At 28.7% G+C, this 27,387-nt stretch overlaps 5 protein-coding genes across 8 annotated transcripts; 4 read left to right on the top strand and 1 right to left on the bottom strand.

The window, feature by feature from the left end:
• Window positions 1-53: 53 nt before the first annotated feature.
• Window positions 54-6,285, bottom strand: Ranbp21 (exportin-5-like protein Ranbp21). 3 transcript variants are annotated; one of them, XM_070648204.1, is made up of 8 exons: window positions 5,900-6,285; window positions 4,730-5,761; window positions 4,449-4,631; window positions 2,504-4,386; window positions 1,473-2,246; window positions 988-1,360; window positions 758-926; window positions 54-698 (listed from the first exon to the last, which is right to left on the bottom strand). In XM_070648204.1, exons 3-8 carry the CDS (start codon window positions 4,562-4,564, stop codon window positions 282-284), a joined length of 3,732 nt encoding a protein of 1,243 aa, XP_070504305.1. In that variant the 5' UTR covers window positions 4,565-4,631; window positions 4,730-5,761; window positions 5,900-6,285; the 3' UTR covers window positions 54-281. The 3 variants fall into 3 exon arrangements, with proteins under 3 accessions (XP_070504305.1, XP_070504306.1, XP_070504307.1); XM_070648205.1 differs by having other exon boundaries at window positions 6,101-6,285; XM_070648206.1 differs by having other exon boundaries at window positions 4,449-4,619; window positions 4,730-6,285.
• LOC139096505 (thioredoxin domain-containing protein 17-like) lies at window positions 4,953-5,805 on the top strand. The gene is made up of 3 exons (XM_070648231.1): window positions 4,953-5,198; window positions 5,344-5,455; window positions 5,515-5,805. Exons 1-3 carry the CDS (start codon window positions 5,084-5,086, stop codon window positions 5,666-5,668), a joined length of 381 nt encoding a protein of 126 aa, XP_070504332.1. The 5' UTR covers window positions 4,953-5,083; the 3' UTR covers window positions 5,669-5,805.
• A 64-nt stretch (window positions 6,286-6,349) lies between the features above and the next one.
• On the top strand, window positions 6,350-7,938 carry LOC139096498 (protein FAM98A). The gene is made up of 3 exons (XM_070648221.1): window positions 6,350-6,456; window positions 6,525-6,657; window positions 6,714-7,938. Exons 1-3 carry the CDS (start codon window positions 6,419-6,421, stop codon window positions 7,848-7,850), a joined length of 1,308 nt encoding a protein of 435 aa, XP_070504322.1. The 5' UTR covers window positions 6,350-6,418; the 3' UTR covers window positions 7,851-7,938.
• Window positions 7,939-8,107: 169 nt separating this feature from the next.
• On the top strand, window positions 8,108-9,944 carry LOC139096508 (hsc70-interacting protein 1-like). The gene is made up of 4 exons (XM_070648236.1): window positions 8,108-8,258; window positions 8,343-8,513; window positions 8,577-9,384; window positions 9,463-9,944. The coding sequence occupies exons 2-4, from the start codon at window positions 8,347-8,349 to the stop codon at window positions 9,634-9,636; spliced, it is 1,149 nt and encodes a 382-aa protein (XP_070504337.1). The 5' UTR covers window positions 8,108-8,258; window positions 8,343-8,346; the 3' UTR covers window positions 9,637-9,944.
• A 1,858-nt stretch (window positions 9,945-11,802) lies between these two features.
• On the top strand, window positions 11,803-23,320 carry Plc21C (Phospholipase C at 21C). 2 transcript variants are annotated; one of them, XM_070648235.1, is made up of 16 exons: window positions 11,803-12,572; window positions 14,954-15,151; window positions 16,501-16,647; window positions 16,711-16,851; window positions 17,632-17,765; window positions 18,258-18,443; window positions 18,512-18,709; window positions 18,845-19,027; window positions 19,089-19,269; window positions 19,703-19,895; window positions 20,179-20,321; window positions 20,398-20,605; window positions 20,728-21,056; window positions 21,145-22,160; window positions 22,215-22,665; window positions 22,849-23,320. In XM_070648235.1, the coding sequence occupies exons 2-16, from the start codon at window positions 14,963-14,965 to the stop codon at window positions 23,026-23,028; spliced, it is 3,879 nt and encodes a 1,292-aa protein (XP_070504336.1). In that variant the 5' UTR covers window positions 11,803-12,572; window positions 14,954-14,962; the 3' UTR covers window positions 23,029-23,320. The 2 variants fall into 2 exon arrangements, with proteins under 2 accessions (XP_070504336.1, XP_070504335.1); XM_070648234.1 differs by having other exon boundaries at window positions 11,804-12,572; window positions 14,915-15,151; window positions 22,849-23,319.
• Window positions 23,321-27,387: the final 4,067 nt, after the last annotated feature.

Here is a 27,387-nt window from a genome sequence, read left to right as displayed (position 1 = left end):
ATTAATTTGATGCTTATAAAAAACTGTCTACGATTGAATCCAATGGAATGAAATTGAGTTTGTATTAGAATAAGTTTTATCGTAGTTCTTCCATAGATTTTTTAACAATTAAATGCTAGACATTTGATTTTATGTGCATTCTTTGAGTTAATTCATTATTGAGTTGAAAATTAAAAAAAAAAACAGTATGCATAAGATATTTCAACTGTTTAAAGAAAAGAAAAGAAAAAAATACCTTATTAAAAAAAGGTATATTAACAGAGAAAAAAAAAAGTTATTCTTTATCGTGGAACGTCACGAAACAATTGTTGCATTTGAAGGCCAGAATCATGTGATGTTTCTAATACATTTGTGTTTTTTTGCTTGCTATTATTGTTCATTGGATGCAAATCTGATATTTGAACAGGATTATTTCGAAATAAATGAGCTAAAACATTTCGGCCTATAAGATGCGATGTAATTTTCTTAAACAAATCCTTCTTTGTTTTGTCAATCTTGTTTGATTTGGTTGCTGTATTTCCAGATATTCCTTGATTTGTCGTATTTGTAAGAGGACCAGTACTAAGAATTTTCTCATCTAATTTCTGCAGATCATTGATATTTAAATTTGGTATTTGTTGCATTATATTTAATGTAATTGCTGGATGCGCTGGACGTATAATATCATAAACTTGTACGCCAAGTGTAATCAATGACGGCTGAAACAAAAAAAAATTTAAAAATGCAAAAACGGTTTTTAAACTAATTAGAATCTCACCTGATTTGCATCATGTTGACCATGCATTTGAAGCCCTTGAAGTACTCTGGTCAAAATAACAGCCGAAAGATTCGGACTAATCAAATGATCGCTCGATAACTGTCGAATTACTGGTCCAGCAAGAAGGCAGGCTTTTAAACTGGCATTGCTATCATTCCATGCTATACAACTGTAAAACAATTTTTATATTACTTAAATTCACAAATAAATTCGCTTAAACAAAAGCTTACTTGAAAATTGTAAAAACTATTGATTCACATGTTGTTTGAGTAGTTAACAATTTTTTGCCTAATTCACTAATGATATCGGACTGCATGGCGGATTGAGCAGCACGACTCATGTGGGGTAAACCATCCATAGAATGATCATCTTGATCCATCATTGCTGCATTTCCAGTTTCACCACCAACTTCACTATTTGACGATCCAATACTAGTCCCACCAACTAATCCTACTTTTAAAACATCCAAATATTCACGAGTGAGCGTTCGATTTAGAATATCATCCAACACTTCTTGAGCATCATTGTTTGTATCGTCTCCTAAAGCACCATTTTCATATAATGATGTGATGTAGTTCCAACGAATTGTTAAACGATTTAGCACTGTAAATAAAGAATTTAATTTAAAATTACTCAGCAAATTATAAGACATTTAGTCTTTTACACTCAAAATTTGAACAAAAAAAAAGTTTCAAAAATGCGCTTAAAATCTTACTTATTGGAGCAATGTGCTCAAAAATTGGAACAATAACTGAAGAATAATAGGATGTCGGGCATGAGTAGATGAACGGACGAAGAAAAACTCGAATGATGGTTCTAAGTCGAAAATCTGGAACATTATCGAGATTGCTAAAACAGCTATTAATCAAAACGGTTGATAGTCCTTCAAGTCTGTATAAATCACGACTTAATGATAATCCAGCAACTCCGAGGAGATGATAACAATTTTCAAATAATGACGTCAAAAATTGCTGCATATAATCAAATGGTGTTTTCGTCTTTGTCAATTGAGTTGGATCTAATGGATCAGGAACAGAATAAACTACTCCAAGAATATTCTTTTTTTCATTTTCTAGCATTTGATTAGCTCCTTTATAATCGTTATTAATTAATGCTAATGATGTGGGATTCCAAAGTTCATTCAAATTTCTCAATAAAGATAAAATTTCTTGGAATAATGGTATGACATGTGAAGCTGCAGGATTTCTTGTTATTGGATTTCCTGAATCTGTCGTTGCGACAATAAAACCTCCGCGACAAGATTTATCTGGATCATCAGGACATTGGCATCGTTTTATAATGCCCAAAACCGTATTTAGAGCTAGTAATAAAGTTTGTCGATTTTTATAGAACACATCTTCAATTCCAGAATTTGGTTGAATTGTTACTGCTTTCGATGACAATCCGATAAAATTGATAAATGATGAAGGTGTTTTTAAATGAGGTGATATTTCTTGCCACATTCGAACGGCCGGTCGAATTACTTCCCCTTGAAATTAAATTAAGAAATTTTATATTGTAATCTCAGCTAATTTTAATTACTTAAATCTAAATAATAATTAATTTCAACTGCTCTTTAATTGTTAATTTTAGTGGGATATTCTGGAGTTTTACTATACGTTTAACTTTTCTTTTAATTGCTGCTTAATAAATCTGATAAAACTCTAGAACATTCAATTAAAATACGCAACATATAAAAGTAAAAATTAAATAAATATGGATAAATATTGTCAGGGTTTAAATTACCAATAAAGAATTGTTGTCGCTCAAATTCACAAAAATGATTACTGATGATTAATAAAGCTTCCTGTAAAAGCAGCTTTTCCATATTGGATAAATTTGATTCGCTTCCAATTCGATTAATCGTAGAATGAATTTGATCAAAGATTGGTAGCAATAGAAGTGGATATTTAAGTGCAATTTTTACGATCGAACTAGCGGCATGTCTTCTCAAGTTTTTTATAGCAGCAGCTCTTAGTGAATGCTGATGATCTGAAGGCAGATTAAAGACAATAGCACTAAATATCTTATCTAAAACTGGTGGCAAAAGTTGGACTCCATTAACAGCTACATTTCCGGCAGCTGACATACTCAAAAAAACAAAGAGAGATGAAATGCATGATAATAAGACAGAATAAATAAGTGGATCATCAGTTTTAACTAAGAGACATTTCTCTAATAATCTTAGTCCATTAATGATTGATGGTCGTTCAGTTACAAGAAGAATTCGACTAAGAACACCGTCAAGAACAGCAACAACTGCTTCCCATTCTAAATAAATTGGATCCATAATGCTGCATGTTGCTAAGCTCTCCGTATTTGCCAATTCAAATCGACGATTTAGCCAATGTTCACAATACGAGAATGTATATAAAGGAGCAACAAGAGTTGATTGTCGAAAAATATCAAGAAGATCTACACGAAAGCGAGGAACAAATTGTAAATAATCTTCCTCACTGTCAAAATCTATGCATGTATATGCTTCTGTTGTATATGGAATTGAATTTGGTGTGAAGCAGTCACGAATTTTAGGATATGGACGTTTAATAATTTTGGGTCCTATAATTTCAATCATGACTCGAATGCTATCAATAAAAATTGGATCTCGAGCAATTGTATCGTGCTTTATGAGTTGTAGCCAAATTAAGATCCCACCATGTGTAACTGATAAGCTAGGATGACGAACAAATGCCAAAATGATTTGAAGGAACATGTAAAAATTTCTAGGTGGTGTCTGAATATCACTTTCCTTGCCACATAACGCTGTTAATTGATTTGAAAGTCCATACATTGATTGTGTCAATTTCTTTAGATACTGATAATAATTTTCCGTTTGAGTTGATGCCATGGATTCAAGTGAATGAAATATGTGTCTCATAGGCTCATCATTAAATAAATACAACAAAGGTTTTTTATCCTTAGCGACACCTTTTCTATTGGTTATTTGACTAAGACATTCTGCAGCACTTAATTGAATGTCTGGAAATTCCAATAAATAACAAATCACTTTAAGTAAACGTCCATCGGATGCCATAATATGGGATATATTAACCCATTCTAAAAAACTTGCTAATGTGTTAAGTACAACAAGTACGACACGTAAATTTCCAGTATTTTTTGTAGTCGCATATTCACGAACATTCTTCTCAATGTGAGCAAGAAAGAAATTGAAAATTTCTCCCATATTGACAGTTAATGCTTGATAAATATCCTTTCGTCGCTGATTTGATTCGATGGTTTGGAGCAAAGCAACGTCCTCAACAAGACGCAAAAAAACAAGTGCAACTAATTCAGTTTGTGATAAACCTTTTTCACTAGCTGTTGATAATTCATTTAATAATGTTGGCCATTGTTGGGGCCATTCGCGTTTAATCATTTCGACAACAATCCGAGACAAAGCATCTTTAATGTGTAACAATGATTTATCATCAGCCGGTCCGATCCCAGTGCCTAATAACTTCATAGTATTATCTTTAATAAAAATTTTTTCTTCTTGTGATATTTTGTTCCAATTGAATTTTACTTGATGTTCCATCAATTGCAGTCCAAAATGCTTCACAACGGCTGAGAACTGATTTGTGACCAAATATAATCCAGCTTGAGCACATAGAGGAGATATTTCCTTAAATCTATAAATTAATTTTGCATGTAGTTAAGTGATAAAGATTTTTAAAACAATGTAATAACATACTTTTCACATGCCACATATGCTTCCATTCTTGATTGTTGGCTTACATGAGGATTTAAAGTGATTTCAATAGCAGTAGCAAGCTCATTCGCAAGCACTGGAAGTGATGGATCGCCCATTTTTTAAAACAATTGATTTAACGATGATGTACGATTCGATAACTTATTAAACGCCCTATTGATATCGCTATTAATTAAACTTTCTTTATTTAATTGTGTAAAAATTTGAAACACGCTTTTTTGCATGTGTTTTTAAGAACTAAAATAAATATTTCATATTTATACCTTAAATTTGCCAAATCTATGCAAAATCTGCAATTTTCCTCAATTATCACTGTTGAATTTCTTATTTAAATATTCATAGTTAGTTTAATTCCATTTATTTTCCATTTATTACGAATTATTTCAATTCACTAATTTTTTTCGCATAATTTTTGTTTTTATTTTTATTCAAATCGCTAATAACCGGTAATTTAAAGTTCAAAAAATGACACTTTTGAACCTTTCAATCTTATAAATCTAGCGCGGAAGTGCTCCTTTTCTTCACTCATATTTACATTATTTTTCTATCTATTCTGATAAGTCTTCAGACATCAAACAGTTCACAATTGTTCAAGTGATTAATTCTAAAACGAGGCAATGGTCAAGAGACATTTTGTAAAAAATTGGGACGAATTCGAGAAATTAATAGTCGAGTTGGAAAAAGACAAAAATCCGATTAATATATTTTTTACTGGCGACAAAAATGAACTAGGTAAATTAATTAATAAATAAGCAGCAGGTAATCAATCTAATAACAAATCATGTCTATTACTTGTCAATGAGAAATGATATTCCAATCATTCATATAATGCATAATCATGCTTACAAGTTAGTTTTTAAATTTATTTAATTAATAGGTGAATCATGGTGTCCTTACTGTAATAGTGCCAAACCAGTCATTGAAATGGTTGTGGAAAATTCAGCGCCTAAAGATTCTCACTTTGTAGTATGCGAAATTGATAAACCATTGTAAGTAAAACCTTGAATAATGATATATAATCATTCTTAATTCATAAATTTATTTATAGCTGGCGTAACCAAGAGAATCCTTTCAGAAAAGATGCAAGGACACATCTCGTTTTTCTGCCCACATTGATGCGTTGGAAATCTGCTCAACGCCTCGATGGTTCACAAGCGGCAAAATCTGATCTAGTAACTATGCTCTTTGAGGATGAAGATTAACTTGTCATTCATTCTATTCAATATCTAAGACTTTTTTTCTTCATATAATGCACATAAGCATATAAGCTTCCTTTTTCTCGTTAGTCAATAGATCTGTTTTTAATAAATAATAATAAAAAACACTAAATTAAGAAAAATCTTAATGTTTTTAAAAATGTCATAAGATATTCAAAAAATATTCTTAAGCTTGTTTGATTTCTTGTGTGATAATAAAAAACAGAATCAACTTGCTGGAACTCAGGCTACAATAAAATGTTCTCCATCTAGCTTCACTAACTAGTGCAAATTTTCTGTCCGGATAGCTGACACTCTTTCATTACTGTTCTGCTAGCAGACATGCGTCATCTCCGTCTCTGTTGTTTTTTAAACTCTTTTATTTGGTATACTCTGTCTATCTTTCTATGTTTCTGTCACGTTCAAAATTTGTTTTACCGTGTCTTTAATTCCATTTCACCATTTAATGACAATTTCTTTGAATCTTTATTAATGTATTCAGTGTCGAGTGGTACAGCTTTTAAAATAGCGGTAATAAATTTTTGACATCATATCAACATATTCACGACAAGAAACTTTTTCTTCTTATGGATAAAAACGAACTTTTGCTTAGCTTGTTTTGATTTTACATAATATGTATATTTTTTTGTCTGAATGACCAATAAAATAAGTTCAAATTTTGAACTCAGTAAGCTTCTTATTGTTGATTTCGTATTCATTGTAATTTTATTAATTAACCGGTTGAATCAATTGAAAATGAGTTATGAAATTATTGAATCACTCAATAATGTTGGGTAAATTGCATTGATTTATGTAATGAATTGAATATCGTTGTGAAACACTACTTTTATATTTTATTTAGATACAATGGAAAACTGATGGATGAAAATGAATTTTCGGAAGCAATTAATGATGGATTTAAGAACGAAGAATTTAGATTGCTAATTATTTGGTTGTCTAATGAAATAAGTGAATTAGGAAAACTAGAAGAAAAGGTAAAATGTGCATTAATTTTGAAAAATAGTTGATTAATATTTTTTTAAATTAAAAGATTACATGCTCGGATATAACAAGTTTCCTGATTGAATTGTCCAGTTTTTTAAAGGAACTGCAGTGCTCATATGATGTTTTAATTGAAGGAAATCTAAACAGTCGAATGCAAACTGTTGAATCTAGATATATTCTTCTTGAATTTTTAATAACTGAATTAATGAGTCAAAAAATGTTGCTAGTAATTCAAAAGCCAAAAGATAAAGGAAGTGTGTTGACCATACATGAATCTCCAACAGCTGCTTCTTTAAAAGAAATCGCAATCACACTAAATCTCGGAAAACCGCCTGATAACATTTCAGCAGAAGCTTTGTTTAATAAAATTAACACTCGCTTTGATGAAACTATTCGAAATATTCCTGATGGACATAAACGTATAGGACCTGCGCTATTTAATCCAAAAAGCTCATTGAAAGTTGATCAATGGTCAAAAATTGATAAGATTCATAAAATGCTTGAAGAAGAATATAATATGAGAAGAAAAATGTTAATGACTCGTCTTGATGTTACAATTCAAAGCTTTAAATGGTCTGAAAGAATTAAAGGAAAGGAGCATGAAATAAATGAAAGGTATTGCAACAAACAACAGATATTAGAAAAGCTTATAAACGACAATCATCGAACTGACATTGTTGCTTTACTTGCTGCTCGTGATAAACTAGCCATAATTGAGAAGACATCTAGTGCTAATGTTCGTAAAAATACAAAAAGCAAATTACAGCGACACATCATTGGAAAAGTTCCAGATCGTGGAGGTCGAACTTTGGAAAGTCAAAAACCTCCTCCTGAGATGCCTTCGTGGCAGAAAAGGCAGCCTGATCGCGGTGGATTTAATCAAAATAATCGCGGTAACCGTGGCGGTGGAGGTTTTCAACAAAATCAAGGATATCCACAGCAGCAATATCAGCAAAAAGCTCCTTACAATCCATCAAATCAACAATATTCTGGAAACAATTTTAATCAGCAGCAATATCAAAGTCAGGATAACAATCAAGGGGGAGGAGGAGGCTATGGAAATAGTAATTTTAGAGGGAGAGGTGGAAGAGTCCAAGGAAATTGGAACCAAAGAGGCCAGTCTTATGATAATAGCTATGGAAATCAACAACGGGACAGTTACAGAGGTGGTCATCGTCGCTAAATAAGTTTCTTTTAAACATTCAATAAATTTTGTAATTGAAGATCGTACGATTTAATAAAATAAAAATTTGAAACTTTATATAACTAAATGCTATTTCTAATTTTAAAAGTTTTTTTGAGATTGGTATTTGAATCACTTCTACCTAACGTGAAATCTTGTTTTACAAGACAAAAACAGTATTGTTTTTCATTTTTTTAATAAATTAAAAAGGTTTACTCCTTATATTACACATAACAGATTTTTTTTTTTTAAATTAAGAGTGTGTTTAGTAAATCTTATCATAATATTGTGAATTTTCACTTAAATTAGAATCAATATTAATAAACTTATAAAAGAAATAGATATCATAGAAAACAGAAGTAAAGTGAAATATCTAACATTGCAATATCTAACAAAAGCATAAAATAGGTAAGGAATGTAAAGATTAAATAAAAATTTTAAAAACGCCGAAATTTACGCATTTTTTAAATGTAAAAAAAATTTATTTTACAGAAAAATGTCTTGCCCAATTAATACTGAAGATATCGGAAAACTCAAGATTTTTATTGAATTTGTTTCAAGTCAACCATCATTATTAAATCTTCCTCAATTAGGATTCTTTAAAAAATTCATAGAACAATTGGGTGGAAAGATTCCAGAAGGAGGTTTTCAACATAATGCAGGGTGCGCTAGTTGTTTTTTTTTTTCAAAAAAAGTTTGATAAATTAATAATTTTTTTATTAACAGTGCAAAAGCTGAAGCTAAAGACGACATAGAGTCTGATGCAAAAATGGAAGAACCCAAACCAGAAGAAGATTCTGAACCAGAATCAGATATTGAACTTGATCTTATGGATACAATAATCGATGGAGATACAGATCCATCGCAAGAAATGGGTGAGGATGGAAAAATTCCTACCGATGACGAAATTGATCAAGCAAGTGAATTCCGTGGAAAAGCTGCTGCATCTTATAGCAATAAAGAGTATGAAGACGCAATAAATTTCTACACTCAAGCAATTTTGTTGAACCCAACGCATGCACTTTTTTATGCTAAACGTGCTCAAGCATTTCTAAAACTTTGCAAGCCTAATGCTGCCATTCGTGATTGTAATCGTGCATTGCATTTAAATCCTGATAACGCATCCGCCTATAAGTTTAGAGGACGGGCAAATAGGCTTTTAGGAAATTGGGAATCGGCAGCAAAAGACTTGAGACAAGCTTGCAAATTAGACTATGATGATGAAACAGATGAATGGTTGAAGGAAGTTACACCAAATGCTAAGAAAATTGAACTCCATAAAATCAAACAAGAACGGAAAAAAGCAGAAAAGGAAGATAAAGCAAGACGTGAACGGGTCCAAAAAGCTAAAGAAGCAAATAAAAAAGCTGCCGAAGAAAATGAAAAGAAGCAATCAAACACCAGCGATGATGATTTTATGTCCTCTCTTGGTCCTGATGTAATGGACGCCTTTAACGATCCAGAAATCGCTGCAGCACTTCAAGATGTCATGTCAAATCCTGCAAATATTATGAAATATCAAAATAATCCAAAGGTATATAGCATAGAAATCATTATTCTATTTTTCTATTTTTATTAAAAACTATTTATTTTTATGTTATTTTATCAACAGGTTATGAATTTATTGAAGAAATTCGCTGGCGCAACTGGAGGCTTTCCAGGTGGAATGCCTGGAATGGGTGGAATGGGAGGTTTTCCAAATTTTCCAGGCGCTCAAACTCAGACACAAACTCATCCAAAGTCTGACTCAAAACCAAAAGAAGAATATGACGATGGTCTCGATTAACCAGCATACTTTAGTCTAGATTCTACTTCAGATTTTTCATGCTTAAAAATATGATATGTATCATACGAAAAAGTAATCGCTAAATTTTTGAAAATTACTAATACTATTAATATTATTTGAAGAAGAATGGAAAATATTGATAGCGTTAGTTTTGTTTAGGGTGATTTTTTTTTGTACGACCACATACAATATATATTGATGTGTCAATCTTCATTTCAGTAGTTTCAAATCTAATTTTTAAAAAAATGAAAGATTGTAAAATGTCAAATAAGGAAATAAAATAACAAAACAATCACGAAAAAAAAAAATTATGACTAAACTAAAAAGTAGAGCTCCAAGTAAACTCGGATTTGGCATTGAAAAGTTTTGAATTAATATGGAAAAATCACATGAACATTCATATAGGATATATTAGAGGTAAAATGTCACCGCTGAAGTGCATAAAGATAGGAAATTACACATAGTCAGGTAGAATTCCACACGGTCACAGAACCTTGTGAAAAGTCAAGGAAATTCATATTGAAAGGATTCTACGATTTATCAAATGAAGAATTGCTTCAGTTTTTTTAAAGTTTTAAATTAATTTAGTTACTTAAAGTTCAAGCATAACGGACTCTTGTTTAAAATGATCAAATTAGGATTTCCGCTACCACTTATAAAAACTGTAAGATCTTTCCTAAGTGAAAGAACTTTCTCAGTTTTTATTAAAGGTCAGTACTCAGTAACCAATGAAATCAAATTCGGAGTACCACAAGGAGTGCTTTCACCAACTCTCTACAACATCTACACATATGATATTGTTAGAGAAACAACAGACAATAACGCACTCTTCGCAGATGATACTGCATTGTATAATTTTGCAGAAAACTCAGCCGATATCTTAACACATCTACAACACACTGGAAGAAAAGTACAACATTACATGAACAAATGGAAGACAAATCTCAACAAACAGAAGATTAAGCCTTAAAAAAAAACTTAAAGTTCATTGCTTTAAAAGCTTGTTCATTTGAAATAATGAATTTGCTAGATTCCTGGTGTATTTCAGCAACAATGGCCAGTGATTCGCTTCAACAGCAACCAACAACTGTAGCACATAATGGCTCAAAACGCCTCTAGATTGAATTTCGAGGCCTTATCAGCATATTTCCGCAACCGATTCCTGAAGACACATCATCCGATGGAGAGGTGCTTTTCTTATCCGAGTTCGTCAAGCTAGACAGCGAGTAATTTGCATCTTAGTTTGTTGTCGAGGATGTCGTTGATTAATTAATAATTTTGTATTCATTCCATATTATGTTTAACGTAACTTTACAATTTGAATTTTACATATTAATATGTAACAAAAATTCAATTCATTTATTTTGATCATTAATACTTTATGAATTGTTCCTAAACCTACAATAAATTGCAGAGAATTTATTTATATTAAGTCCTTAATTAAGCTAATCATTTAAAAATGATTTATGTACAATTGTTGGCAATTAACTCTTTATATACATTTAATACATTTAACGGACAATTTTTATTTAAATTCAGATTCGAATTCTCCTTTCGTGTTTCAATTCGCTCGTTCTGCATAAAGTGCGCGAATTAGAAAATATTCGTTTTTTTCATTCCGAAACGTCGTCGAGTAAAGACGTTTTTTAAATGTCGTATTTGAGGTTAAGTGCCAGAAATTATTTATTTATTTTAACTATTGTGTTAATACAGTTAAAATCTCAACTCAACACCGCCATAATTCATCAACCAAAATGTTTACAAATAAATACAATAATTTTGAGATATATAAACATAGATCTACATCGTTCTCTTGGAGGTATCATGATCGAATGGGAAGATTCCAAAAAATCATAAAAAGATGCAACTCACTGCTACAATTGCGGAATTGACGCTAGCATTGTTAAATGTCACATTTAAAGTGACAGTGATCTCGTAAAGTCCAAAATGATATAAAAAGTGTGCTGAAGCTTAAACTTCACGAACCACAAAAAAAAGAGATATGGACTCAAAACAGAATTTCTGGCATTATAAATTAAAAAAAGGCTTCACGAACCACAAAAAAAAGAGATATGGACTCAAAACAGAACTTCTGGCATTATAAATTAAATAAAGGCTTAATTAATAAAAAAAAATCCCATTAGGTACAAGTGTTCAAAATTCATACTTCGTAAACATTTTCAAATTGTACAGAGGGAGACATTTTCTATACATAATATGAGGAATATTTTGGAAATATTGTTCATTTCGTCTTTCTTTACGTAAAAAAGCTTTACGCTCACGTGAGAGAATATCAGTTTTATTTTCTCTCCGCTCTTAAAATCCAGTTTAGCAAATGGAAAGTGGAAGCAACAAACCCGCTTTTGTAAAACGACTCAGAAAATTATTCATTCATTTCGAAAAGTTGCCGAGATTGTAAGAGACATTTGCAGCGATTCTGTAATATTTGCAAAAAGAAAAAAAAACCAAAGTCATATATTTATGATTTTCCCCGATGTAGTTAGAAAAATTATCAGCTGTTTATTATTAAAATCCTTAATCTATAGTTTATCTTCAAAAATAACGCAAAAATGAGTGAAAATAAACCACGTAAAAGTAAAAAATAAAGCAGAAAAATCTTATCAAAAAATTTTCATAGAAGAAAAAATGGAAATGATGAAAAATCAATTTTTAATATAAATTTTTCAGTAGTTCACATTGGCGCGTGAAAAATTACTATTATTAAAGTGAACAGAAAAAAAAATAAAATAAAGTAAAAAAATAGTTTTGAAAAAAAATAAATGAAATAAAAGAGTATATATTGTATTAGTGAAAAAAAAAAATTGTGGAATAAAACAACAACAAAAAAGTTTTAGCAAGATAAGACGGTTAGCATACAATGTTCAGGGATAATTTACGAATGCTATTTTTGGAGTACTAAAGTAAAATGATTTAAGGTAATATTCAATAAACATATTAATTTAAGCACAATAGTGTACAGGGGCGTAGTCTGAATTTTTTTGAGAGGAAAATGAGGTCTATATTATTTCTATCTTTTCTTGTAAAACTTCATTAAATATATGGAAAAGAAGAAGAAAATTAGAATGGTGTTGATATAAATTGCTATGAGTTGAAAATGCTTTTAATATATTTTAAAGTTAGCAATTACGAGAACTTAATTTTTATATTATGTATTTCAAATACTTACAACGTTATTAAAAAAAATAAAACAAAAAATTCTAATTTGAAGTTGTTTTCACTTATTACGTTAAAAAAAAAAAAAAAAAACGAATTTTAAGACCACCATGCCGACACCTTCCCTCTTCTTTCTTAAAAAGCGAACGTAATAACTAAACGGCCCTTTATCAATAGAATTATTAGTCTTGAATTAAGCAACGAACTTCCTCTTCTAAAAGAAACTTTCTGGTCTATTTCATATATTACTGAAATTTTCCTTTACGAAATATTTACTTTTCTTATTCCGAAATTGATTGCTTAAAATTAGCACTAGCTCAAATTATAATTTGAGGAGTATCTTCCGTATTTTTAGTTAAGCAACTAAACTTGATCAAATTTCCATACATTCAAAAATTCTTTTTTCAAAATTACGCTGAAATTTGTTCAGGTATTGGTCAATTATTAGTGAATTCAAAAATTATAATGTTTATACTTAATACGTATGAAAAAGAACTTTAAAACAAATATTTATACACAATTTGAATTCACACGTATATTTTCATAGCGCTAAAAACGAGAAATAAAAACATTTTATGAAAACCACTAGTATGCGGTTTAAAAGCACATTTTAATACATTTCTTTAAAAAATGAAATGTTTAAAGTCTCCAGAGTAAATTGGAGTACCTTATAGTTTTAGCAATGTTAATAGCAGACAATTGTTCTTATGGGTTTTGATTTCTTTACACTTGTCCACTGCACCCAATTTCAAGACTTAACTACTTTCTATTACAAAATAAAAAGTTCTTATCAAGTCACTTTAGCGCATTTTCTCCCAGCGATCGATAATTGGTTGATAAATTAAAACGAATCAATTTTCACTTTTGTGTATGATGAAACAAGATTCAATATGGGTCTACCTAAACAGAAATAGCATCGACGAATGGTCGAATTAGTTATATTGGGACGTAATTGACGAAAGTCTCGAGAAATACAAATTTGTAATTTTTAATTGCATTTTTATTGCCTTCGCAGAGGCAAATTTTTTTGCCTTTACCTTTTATGTGCTTTTGCATAGGCATTCCCTTAGATGGTGCCTTTATTGCACTTTGCAGCAGTAGGAATAGTCTCAAATCATTTTTTGAAATTTTAACACCATTTTAATTTATTTTTCATATTGCAAAGTGCATTATGATTATAATTTTTTAAAAGAGTTTTTCTCTGAGCTTTGCATGAGGAACCATATTACACAAAATGATTTTGAAAATTTATTGAATGTAGTAAGTAAAGCTAAAATTTTTGAATTTTGTATAAAGGCAAAGGCAAACTCAAAGACACAGGCCTTATCTTTAAAAAAAAAAAGACAAAGGCAGAAAAACTTGCCTGTACAAAGGCAAATCTTTCTTAGATCATAGGCAAAATTTTTTAAAGGCACCTTTGTATCAACACTGCCTTATAGAAACAAATTTCATATAAGATTTTTTTTTTATCAGTTATTATTACTAAGTAAGAATCATAAAACGATTAAACGACAAAACTTTTCAATTTTCCATAACAGAAAAGAAAAGTGGCAGTTCGAAAAAACTCTCCGATAAAATTTACAAAAAAAAGTTAAATTGGCAAAAATTATACAAAAATTATTTTATGTATACAATATGTGTGATCAAACCTTATGAAGATCGATCATCACTTTTTATAGTCCATGTGTACTTCTTGATACCAAGTGTGGTTTTAATATAGATTGTATAATATCTCCGACTCCCAGTCATAATTGAAGTAAGACTAATGAAATCATTGAGAAGAATATTTTAATATATATTAAACAATTGACTGGGTTATAATCAACTCATTAAGTGTTAACTTTTTTAACAAATCGTCCTTAGCATTGAGAAAGAAAACTTCTAAACATGAAATGAGCTTTCATGAAACTATAACTAAACAGATTAATAATAAAATCATATGCATTTTTATAGAAGCTGAAAAGTTTGTCAGGGGGTGTGGGTGTAAGAATTTTGTATTGAAGCGTGTGAAGGGCACAAATTCAGAAATATGACATTTTTTATATAGAGTTTTGTTATGAAGAGACGAAATCTTAATTTTTTTGAAAAAAAAAAATTATTTTAGGCATAAAATAAAGAAAATATAAAGAAAAGTGTTCATCAGGTTGAAAATATGGCAACTTCAGCTTTAACAACAGCTACTGCATCCGCTTTAACATCAACTCTTCCTGATGCACCCAAATCAGCACAACAAAGCCCTAGAAATACGGCCAATCATACTTCTACTGTAGCTGTCCAAACAGGCGTTGTAGAAGTTTCAAAAACTTTATTGGAAGGCGAAAAATTTATTAAATGGGATGAGGTAATTTTTATATTATCATTCTTAATTCTTAAAAAAAATTGTGGTCATTGTTCTGTGAGAATACTTGAATTATTGATTATTTATAATTCGTAGTGCAATTTAATTTTTTTATTCCGGGAATCAGCAGCAAATTATTAAATTATATTATTTTTTAATCTTAACTTTAATTATTCAAATGAAAAAATAATAAAAAAAAGGAAAACATCATACTACCGTTTTAATTTAGATATAAAAAAAAGTTATTATAAAAAAAAAAATCTGATTTGCTAAAGGGGTTATATTATTCAATACTTTTATATCTTTCACTTTATAAAAGGACGATATGGTATGTAATTATACCCATATGCATCAACATAAGCCTTTTCAATGTTTTATATTAATTTCTAAATGAGCAACGTTAACCATTGAAATGTTATGTATGAAAGCTTTGTATAATACATCAATTATCTATGTGCATACTTTATAATTATTAAACAATGAGAATATTTTTCATAAGTATATTTATAGAATCCTTTGATATTGTTTAAGAACGGTAATACACAATAGTAAAAGGTTGAAAGTATGGGCTTGTCTCTTTCTTTAATTTTATGTGCAACATTATGAAAACTTTTTTTTAGTAAAACTATATAATAAAAAAAATAAATTGTATTTATTTTTCTTGGTTCCTTATACACACATCTACTCAAATCAAGGCAAGGAATTCATTTAAAATTCCTTTTTCTGTTCCAAAATTCATTGTACAATAGAAAATTAAACGCTGGCTTGCCAGCGATAGTTCTAAGAGGATATCAGTGGATTCTTATCATAGATGATGGAAAAGAAATTGTACTAATTACCGTACAGGTTCTAATCCGTACCCTATTGAAAAGGAATTTTGCATAGGAGCAAAATAAAAGTATAGAAGTTAATGCAACTTCTCTTATGAAAAAAAAATTAAACTTCTCTAATATGCCTTAATTTATTTAATATATTTAAGATTGATTATAATTTAACGGTTACACGGACTTCAATGAGGATTTATATAAAACTGCAAGCTTTAAAATTAATATATAAATGTTTCTTAAGGAAATTTGCTGTTTTTAAAGAGAGGCCAGGCCTTAAAAAGCGAAATGACAGAATGACAAATGACCTAAATTATTATATATAACAACGAAAAAAATTGCAATGAAATAAAAGAGGATCGTTATTTTTCAAATGCATGTATATCCTTGATTTTTTTTTTGCACTACATTTTGCATTTTCCTGTATACATTTTTATAGGAAAATTCCTTTGAGAAATTTTTAACATTTTTATTAGCTTAAATTTCTTTTAAAACGTTTAAATCTTGCCTTTTCATTTTGTTTTCAAGGATTCTGGTTTGGGAACACCTGTAACACTGAAAATAGATAAACAAGGCTTTTATCTTTATTGGATTGACCAAAATCATGAAATGGACTTACTTGATATTGCCTCCATTCGTGACGTTAGAACAGGACAATATGCTAAAAAACCAAAGGTTAGAATTTACTTTTTTTTTGCAAAACTAATTCATTGAAAATTTTCTTTATTTTAAATCCAGGACTTGAAGTTGCGGCAAATTGTAACAATGGGATCTCAACAGGATACACTAGAGGAAAAAACAGTAACATTGTGCTATGGATCTGACTTTGTAAATGTTAACTTTATTAATTTTTGCTGCACAAGAAAAGACATTGCACAGGTGAGATGAATGTGGTAAACTGATTTTTATATGTTAACTTTTAAAACGAAGTGAAGTCACACTTCAAAATTATACATGAAAATGCTAATTTTTTTACAGTAAACCGTTCTTTAATGTTTATTGTCATAATGATAATAAATACTTTAACATCCTTTTGGTTTTTGCTCCAATAAGGGTTACAAACCTATTGTAAATTTCAATTTTTATTCACAAGAATATAAAAGCACTAGTATCTTTCCAAAAATTAGCTAACTCAGTTTAAGACCCATTTTCTGAAATTTGCGGCACGTTTACAGCAAATTTTCATGACTTTTTACACATGGATAAATGAAGTGCATAATCAAAGTATTTGTACAAATTCTGATTTTTGAAATGGCGATTCCATAAGTGAAAAAAAAATTCTATTGAAAGTTTTTTGCAAATATTTCTTTAATTAATTTAACTTACATAAAACACGTTTTAAAAAGTCTTTTTAATAATATGTTATTTGTGCTTTAAAATGCTTATAATAAACTATAAGGAGAAAATTGAAGAGAACACAAATTTTTCGGTTAACTTTCGATCGATTATTGCAACAGACAAAATCTTTTTTTATCAATAACTAAGCTTTGTTAAGATCTTAAAGAACTAAAAAATCTTTGAAAAAGAAAAATAAGCCTTTTTAAGTTTTAAAAGTTAACTAAACATTTATAATTAAAGAAAAAAAATTAAAACAAAAATTTTCAGTTCCGTTTACTTATAGAATCGCAAATTACCCATATTTTCTAATTTTCGTTTCAGCATTGGTGTGATGAATTACTAAAGTTAGCTTATAATTTAACACAACTTAATGGTTCAGCGACGAGATTTTTGCAAAAAGCTCATGTGAAACTATGTTTGCAAGTCGATAAGTCCGGAAAAATTCCAGTGAAAAAGTAAGCATTCTTTTTTCTTTTTGTTTTGGCTATCATTCCTTTAACATCATACAATCGGTCTTTCCTAAAGTTTTATGTTACTACTATGGTCTTCAGATATTTTTAGCATCATTATATTGATTTTGTAATCAAATGTTGAGCATGTGTTATTACTATTGTTACATTTTGTTTATATGTCTCTACAGGAACCATAACAAAAGTAAATAGTAATATATATATATATATATATATATATATATATATAAAAAAAAAATATATATACATATGAATATATATACAGAAGAGTAAATATTTAGAGAGATAAAACTAAACCAAATAAATTTATGTCAATTTTTTTTTACATTATATTAGTTGTATTTTGCTCGAACTTTCCTGGTTAAATTTTCAAACTGATTATTCAGTTATTTATTTGTTATGGCTAAACGATATTTATATTGGAAAAGTATCAAGAATTTAATTTAAGTATTTTTATTTAAACTTATGTTTTTTCAGCATAATGAAACTGTTTGCGTCGCATAAAGATGATAGACGACGAGTTGAGAAAGCATTAGAAATATCAGGTTTGCCAATTGGTAAAACAGATTCTATCTCTATTCAAAAACTTCAGTTTGAAGATTTTTTTAATCTGTACAAGAATTTAACAATGCGTACTGAGGTGGAGAAACTTTTTGATGAAATGTATGTTCATATAAATAATTTAGTAAATAATATAAATAAGCGAAAAGTGTTAATTTTAATCATCTTAGTGTTGGGACATCGAAACGAAGAATAATGTCAATAACTCAACTGGTTGATTTTCTCAACAAAATTCAACGTGATCCGAGACTGAATGAAATACTATTTCCATATGCTAATCCAGCAAGAGCAAAAGATATCATACAGCAATATGAACCTAATAAATTTAATGCACAGAAAGGCTTGCTTAGTTTTGATGGATTCTTGAGGTAATTTTATTCAACGTTTTAACTTGTTAATTTCTTTAATGTTTGGTATAATAAGTGAATGGCTAGATGGAGTGACCAAATATTAACATATAACCAAAAATTCCTTTTGAAAAAATTCTCTATCTCTTATTTTAGATATTTAATGTCGGAAGATAATCCTATCATGGCGAGTAATAAATTGGAATTGTGTGATGACATGGATCAACCATTATCGCATTATTTCATTAATTCATCCCACAATACGTATTTAATTGGACACCAAATCACTGGTAAAAGCTCCGTAGAAATTTATAGGCAAACATTACTTGCTGGTTGCAGGTAAAATAAAAAAACAGCGAATTTAATTTTTTTTGAGTATTACTATTGTCAAAAATTTTAGATGTGTGGAATTGGATTTTTGGAATGGCCGTACAGAAGAGCCAGTAATTGTTCATGGTTATACATTTGTTCCAGAAATTTATGCAAAAGATGTATTAGAAGCAATCGCTGAAAGCGCATTTAAAACATCTGATTACCCTGTGATATTGAGTTTTGAGAATCATTGCAATCCTAGACAACAGGTCAGTAGAAAAAAAAATAAAATGACAGATAAAATAAGAAATAATATTTTGTGTTTTTACTCGAATTAAGCTTAACTCTTTTCCCGTGATTTAATAATAAATAAAAATTTTCTTTTTTGTTTTTGAAATAAGTACAAAATTTTTTTTATCAAAATGTATAAGGTATTTTTTTTTTATTTTTTTATTTTTCAAGCATTTTTGATTTTAATTTCTCTAAAATTCAAAAATTGTTTTTTTTTTTAATTAAAAATCAGCTTCTTTCAGAAAAATTTTCTTTCTTTTATTTTAAATTGTTGAAACAGATAAAAAATTCAAACAAAAATTATTAATTTATGTATTTTTTTTCTTTAAATTTTCAATTATTTTTTCAACATTAAATTTTGCAACTTTGTTAATGTGACCATGCATTTAATTTACTGTTTCATCATTATAGGCAAAAATTGCAAATTATTGTCGTGATATATTTGGAGACATGCTCCTAGATTTACCGTTAGATTCGCACCCTTTAGAACCATTTATGGAGCTACCTTCGCCACAGCTACTAAAGCGTAAAATTATTATTAAAAATAAAAAAAAACACCACCATCACCATCATCATCATCATCATAAAAAGTCACAAAATCAAGGTAAAAAAGATTTTAACTTAAAATTAAGAATAGATAATTTTAAATTCATTTTTGTAGATTAGATTACATACATAAATTAAAATAAATGCTACAGTACTTTTTTTAATCCTTTATCATAAACTGAATAATTTAATCATTATGCGGGTATATATTGGGATTTCAATAAAAAATTTATATTACAAATCAGCCTAGAATCAGACTAGAATAATTAAAAAAATTCGAATCTCCAAAATTTAATTGCAATAGGAATTTACTGAATATAGTATAATTGTATAATCAACAGCAACCAATGCCTTAACATTAGCATCTGATAAACAACAACTTATAACAACTGAAGAAGGTTGTGCAACTGGTAGTAATAATTCTCAACTTACTGGAAATGGAGATATATCACAACAACAACAACAACATCATCCTCCTCTACAGGTGAATTAAAATTGTTTGGATTCAATTACTTATTATTATTAATGCTTTATTTTATTTTTTAAAAAAATATTTTAAGCAATTTCGACAAGCCTCTAAAGAAAGTACTGGCTCATCAGATACTGATAGTTCTAGCGATGATGAATCAATTCAAGTTCCTTCATCAGGCCCACCTGAGCCTACTGATAAAGTGCAAAATGCTAAAGAAACTGAAGCCGGTGCCGAAATATCAGCTCTAGTCAACTATGTGCAACCTGTACATTTTAGTAGCTTTGAAAATTCTGAAAGTTAGTTAAGTTTTAATTCTTATCAAATACTTTTAATTTCTATTATATTAGCAAAATTGTCTTTACAAAATTTTTTTTCTTACATATCTATTAATTGTATTTATTTTGATAAAAACAACAAGAAAAAGGACGGTTTTATGAAATGTCATCATTTGATGAAAAACAAGCAACTGCTTTATTAAAAGAGCGTCCTATAGAATTTGTAAATTATAACAAACATCAGCTTTCTCGCGTTTATCCAGCTGGATATCGATTTGATAGTTCAAATTTTATGCCACAGTTGTTTTGGAACTGTGGTTGTCAATTAGTTGCACTTAATTATCAAACACTAGATCTTGGTATGCAACTAAATCTTGGTATTTATGAATACAATCAACGTTGTGGATATTTGTTGAAACCGGAATTTATGAGGCGAAAAGATCGAAGATTAGATCCATTTGCTGAGAGTACGGTAAATAAGTATTTGAATATCATATTATTTTAATGCAAATACTAACGAATTATTGTTATTTTTTCTCACTCAAATCGATTTGAATTAGGTTGATGGAATCATAGCTGGTACCGTATCAATTACTGTATTATCAGGACAATTTCTAACTGATAAAAAAGTTGGAACTTATGTTGAGGTAGATATGTATGGATTACCCGCAGATACAGTACGCAAAAAGTTTCGAACGCGAATCGTTCGTGAGAACAGTATTAACCCAGTTTATGGAGATGATCCGTTTGTGTTCAAAAAGGTTGTTTTGCCACAATTGGCTAGTATTCGAATTGCAGCATATGAAGAAAATGGAAAATTTTTAGGACATCATGTATTACCAGTTATAGGTCTTTGCCCAGGCTATCGTCATGTTTCTTTAAGAAATGAGTTAGGACAACCACTGCCTCTTGCAACACTTTTTCTATGTATAATCGTTAAAGATTATGTTCCAGATGGACTTTCTGATTTTGCTGAAGCATTAGCTAATCCAATAAAATATCAAAGTGATTTAGAAAAGCGCTCACAACAATTGGCTGTGCTTCAAGAAGATATGGAACCAAATAATGATGATGGAGAAATCTGTAAAGAACAATCATCTGTTGGTACATTAAAAAAAGATATAAAACCATCAGATACAGCAACAAGTAGTCCCAAACATCGTTCAAATTTTGGTCCATCAACAATACATTCTACATCTGCAATTGAAACAAATTTAGCGGAATCTTTTTCTAATATCGATAGCAATTTTATATCGAGTAGTCTTAATATTAATATAGGTCCAAATTCAGCAGTCCCTAATCCTTCTCAAATAAATGAATCATCAAAAGTTGCGACTCTTCCACGTTTACAACCCGAAACAGTTTCGAATGAAGCTGACGTTATAATTGCAGAAACGCTTGAAAAAATTTTTGAACATAAGTCGATACGGGAAAAACGTGAAGCGTTAGAGAAAAAAATTCGTTTATTAAAGAAAAATCACGACAAGAAAAAAATTGAAGTGGTGCAAAATGAAATTAGCGATGGAAAAAAGTCTTCAATTAACAAACTAGTTAAAAAACTTAGCAGTAAAAATATGTGAGTAAATTATATAATTATAGTTTTACGATATTATTTTTTTTTTTTATCTAGGGATGTAAACATACCAGTACCCCCATGCCCGTTGCTGACTAACAATGAAGACTCTTCAAATGAACGACTTTTGAATCTATGTCGTGAACATGCATTAACGTATCGAGAATTGCTAGAAAAATATCACGAACAAATATTCACAATGGCAGAAAACCAATTACATAAATCACAAGAGAACCAAATGCAACATTTAAAGAAACTAATGGAAAAAGAAACAAATGAAGTTATGCGACAATTACAACATACAAGAAAATCAGAAGTTAAACAATTAGCATTAGTTCACAAGGATAAAGATGAGTTAGAAAGGATGAAACGCGAGGTGGCGTCAACAGTTGTCGAGAAGGGAGTCGCAGAACGAGTTCGCTTGACAGCAAACTACGACAAGAGAAGAGATGATTTACAAAAACAACATGATATAGTGCGAGCCACTTTACTGGAGCAGAAGGAAAAGGTAACTGAATATTAAAGTTTGCTGAATTAATTCATATAAAATGCTAAATACTAAATACAAATATTTCTGAAAAACTGATTGCTTTTTAGGGATTTAAAAAATATATATTTCTATTAATTTACACATCAAGTTAATATTTTTTATTACTTTTTATATCAAAATAAAAAAAAAATATATACACAGATTAAATCCATCCTAGAAAAAGACGTGAATTCTCAGGCATGTGCCTCAACTGAATCTATTATGAATTTCTTTAATGCCCTTATACCACCAACAACATCAACAAGTAGCGTTAGCTTATCAACAGAAGCAACAGCCACTACAAATGACATGCAAGCTGGTACAAATTGCTTTAAAAACTAATGAACCCATGAAATATTTTATTGTAATGAACATTGCAGGTGCAATGAAAATTGTATTTATGATTATTTTAGTGAAAAGATAAAGAAGAAATCTCTTTTACTAAATCTGTGCACAAAAGTTAAAATTTCTAAATTATCATGTTAACAAACAATTTTGAAATTGATGATGAAATTATGATGAAAAGTGCAACAACAAAAATTAAAGGTGTTTTTAAATAAATAATTTTTTGTCGCAGAAATTGCAAAAAAAGCGATTTATTTTTCCTAAATGGCCTAAAAACCTTTAAAAGTATTAAAAATTAATTTAAAATTATGAGAAATAAAAGTTGTTGATGTTTGAAATCATAACCAAAAAATAATAATTTTAAAAAATAATTAAGCAGCATTTGAGCTTTAATTCATTGAACTCACAAAAATGCGAATAATGTACAAATCAATACTTCCACATATTTATCAAATTAATTATATTTCGATCAATATCTTATCAATTGGATTTAAAGTCATTTACTAAGGAATTGTTCAAGTATGTTATGACGAACGAAAATACCAAATTTTAATAGTAAACCATTGATTTTTTAAATCTCTCCTATTCTGATTTAGTCTATTATTAAATTTATCACTCTTTTCAATTGAAGATTTAAGGTGGTGGAGAGGAATCTTAATATAGTGAATGAATTATTAGGTATTTACATAGAAGCAAAATTAGAGAAAACCAGTAGTTCAAAAATTGTTATGAGTGTTTTCTATTGAAAAATTTTGTGAGAAGAGAGCAATGGCGTTCTTAAATCAGAAAACTACAATTACTTTCAAATATTTTGAATGTGAAAAATTTATATTTTAGATTATTTTTGCTGTAGGTATTTTAAAAAATAAAAATTCTTCACAATTTTATTTTTTACTACGCAATCAATATTAGTTAATTTACTAAAATAAAACTGAATCTATTACATTTATAATAAACGCTTAATTTTTTAACAAAGCTTTATTAAGAATAATTAAAAAAAAAAAACAAACTAGAAAATTAAAATTACCAATATCAATTTAGTTTTAAATTTAAACTTAATTGATAAAAAGCATTGGCATAAGGTGATTAGAAAAGGTAATTTAATTAATACATTTGGTGACATTTGTAATTTGGTTTGTCAGCTTTTAGTCTCACATTATTTAGGTATGAGTGTCCGAAAAGAAGTGAAAGATTTACATTTTGCGATAGAATTAAGTAAAATAGTTGAAACTATTGTTATCAACAATTTCAACAATTAATATAGCTAGGGATAATTTTGATGTCGAAAAAATGAATGAAACTTCCTTCTCATATTAATTTGGAAACTGGGAAAGTTAATTATTAAAACTGAAACGAGCTTATAGGTCAATAAATAAGCGAAAATAAATCAGAAATATGGAATCTACACCTTCACACTCAATAATTGTAATCATTTTTGAATAATTGCGGTAATTAAATCAATAAACTGCAATAAACATAGATAACTTTTTATGCTAGTTTAATGAATTTTTACAATAAAAATTATCAACATAATTAAAGTCTAACTGAGAAGAAAAATTCCCATAACTTTAAATTACTGAGTGTGAATTTAGGAACGATCAAGCAAATAATGCTTTGGTTTTTAGGAGAATTTTTCCAAAAAAGAATAATGGACTTTTTTTACACCTTTGCCATATGCTTTCTCGCTATCGGGATCGGGATATCCCGGGAAATCCCGATCCCGAAAAATCCCGGGATCCCGAAAAATTCAAAAGTCGGGATCGGGATTAAAAATTGCAATTTATACGTAATTTTTTCATTTTCAATGTCAATTTTTGAAAATTATTTGGAAATTTTTTTAAATTTTTCTTAAAATTTTCATTTTACTTTATAATAATTCCGCAATTTAACTGCTTATTTATGTTAATTTATTGATTTTTGCTGTTAAAATGTTCGAAAAACTTCCTTCAGTAGTAAATTACACCTATTTTCGGGATCCCGGAATTTCCCGGGAAATCCCGAAAATTTCAATCTCGATCCCGAAAATTTATCGGGACCGGGATTTCGCGAAAGCATACTTTGCCATTACCGATCTATTTTCTGAAGATATTAATTTTTATAAGAATCTCAAGCAATATAAATGATCTCAAATTACACACATCATGCAACAAATTTTGTTCAAGGAGTTAATTACAATAATTCATGCATTGTTTCAAAACTATTAAATGCTCCGATAGAACTGAGCTATTTAAACAAATTAGACTTCTCTAAGATGTCCAGTTAAAAAGTTTTTACCGCCAGCCGACCGACCGAACGAACGAATGAACCAACTCCATTATTGAACAAGTTTCAAAATTGCGCTAAAAATTTAATGGACTCGTTTTGATCATAATTAAAATAAGTATTTAGTCCCAGGATAAAAATTCATAAAGAATTGATAAAAGTAAAAACGTTGGGAGATAATTCGAGGAAATTTTTTTGAAAAGGTTATATGGGGAAAGTTTTAAAAAAGAAAATTAAGTGAGCATTTCAAATGATAGTGTACCATGTATATTTTAGCATTGACGTTTAAAAATTTAATACTGTCTCAAGGAAGATAAAAGTTTTTAAAATCAGGGAGAAATGAAATTGATTAAAACCACTGGAAATTCAATAATCTAAATTTCTAATTTAGATGAATTTTTTAAATTTTTAGTTTACACTTTTTTAGAAAATTTTGGTCTCAATATTGATTTTTTTTATATTGGTATTTTAATACCGATAAAATATTATTTTTTGAATAGCGAGTCATAAAGTTTTCTCAAAATTGATTGCATACACAAACTATTGGCTTTAAAAATACATTTTTAAGACTTGCCATCTAAACACATCAAATCTCATAAACACTTTGATGATGAATTGTGTGGAATTTTGAATTCTGTTTTAAAATAACTAACCAGAAAAAAATCCTTTTTAATTTATCTTTCACTAGTTTAATTTTTGAGTAAAAAAATTTAGGTGCTTTAAAAAAATTTTGTGATCTGTTTTGTTGTGAAAAATGATTTATTTAAAATAAGATTAAATACGTATGAAAAAATATATCAAAAATTTGTGTTTTAAAGTTTTCATGGTACTTAAATTTGACAATCATTAATTAAAATATTGAAGATTTAGTAGAATTTTGATCTGAAATATAATACAAAGACACATTAAAAGACTCTTTAATGAAATAATCATTAAAAAAAATCGATTAAAAAAATACAATCGATAAAAATATTTAAAGAAAAGTAAAACTAAGATGTTCTGATTATCTTAATGGAAATGAGTTTTAAACTCACAAATTTTCTTTTGATTGTTTACATTCTAAAAAGAGAAAATTTTGAAAATAAAGCATATATATATATATATATATATGCGATATATATATACATGATTTATAATGATGACAAATAATAACCCCATACTTGATAAGATTCAGTTATTTATTCAATTAAGGTTATTTAACACTTTTCAATGCTATTATAAAGATAGTAAATAACACACACGCTTTTGTTGTACTATGTCATCCGTCATCCACATACAAATATTTAAATTTTGTGTTTTTTTTTCTTTCATTATTACGTTAAGTAAAAAAAAAGGATTTAGGTATCTACTAAATTTTTCATTTCATCCGAACTATTACAAAACCTCTATTACATCTTAAACCTGAACGTAATAAGCGACTTTATAAACTTTGTTATCTTCATTAAAAATCCTTGTTTAAAAAGAATAAAATAAAAATATAAAATATTGCATGAAATAATTAAATTTAAGATTCTATTTATAAAATTCATAATACTCGTGTAAATAAAGGAAGATTAATCATTGAAACTAACTTTTTGTGATAAAAATAAGAAAAAAAAAGTACGTGAAATTTAAAAACGTTTCTAATTAATTTTGGATAAATGTGTTATTTTGAATTTTTTCATTCGAAGAAGAAAAAATTGTTATGAAAACAATAACAAATTTATAATATACCAATGATAAAATAATTTTCTTTAAATTTTTTATTCTATATTTATGAAAGTTGTATACACCGCTTTTCCTGTCGGTACTGAAAGATATAAATATTTGGTACTGATACTGAAAACACAACTTGTATTAAATCAAGATCCAATAACATAAAAATCAGGTATCAAAGACATAAAATAAATATTTCACAAGCATAATAAAAAAAAAATTAAAAAATCTTAGTGTTGTTCTGTTAATATTAGTAACAGATAAAATAAAAAAAAAAAAGAAATAAAAATTTGCATCCTAATCAGTTAACTATAAAATGGCAATACTAATTTCCATATAGTTTGATGGGAATTATTTCGTGAATTAGCTCAAAATTTCTGTGCAAAAATAGCAATAACA

The sequence above is a fragment of the Chironomus tepperi genome, unplaced genomic scaffold (assembly GCF_022539635.2).
Source record: "Chironomus tepperi strain 1889 unplaced genomic scaffold, CSIRO-AGI_Ctep_v1 contig_393, whole genome shotgun sequence".
NCBI lineage: Eukaryota > Metazoa > Arthropoda > Insecta > Diptera > Chironomidae > Chironomus > Chironomus tepperi.
Note: the sequence above shows the minus strand (reverse complement) of the source record. Positions and strands in the feature narration are given on the sequence as shown.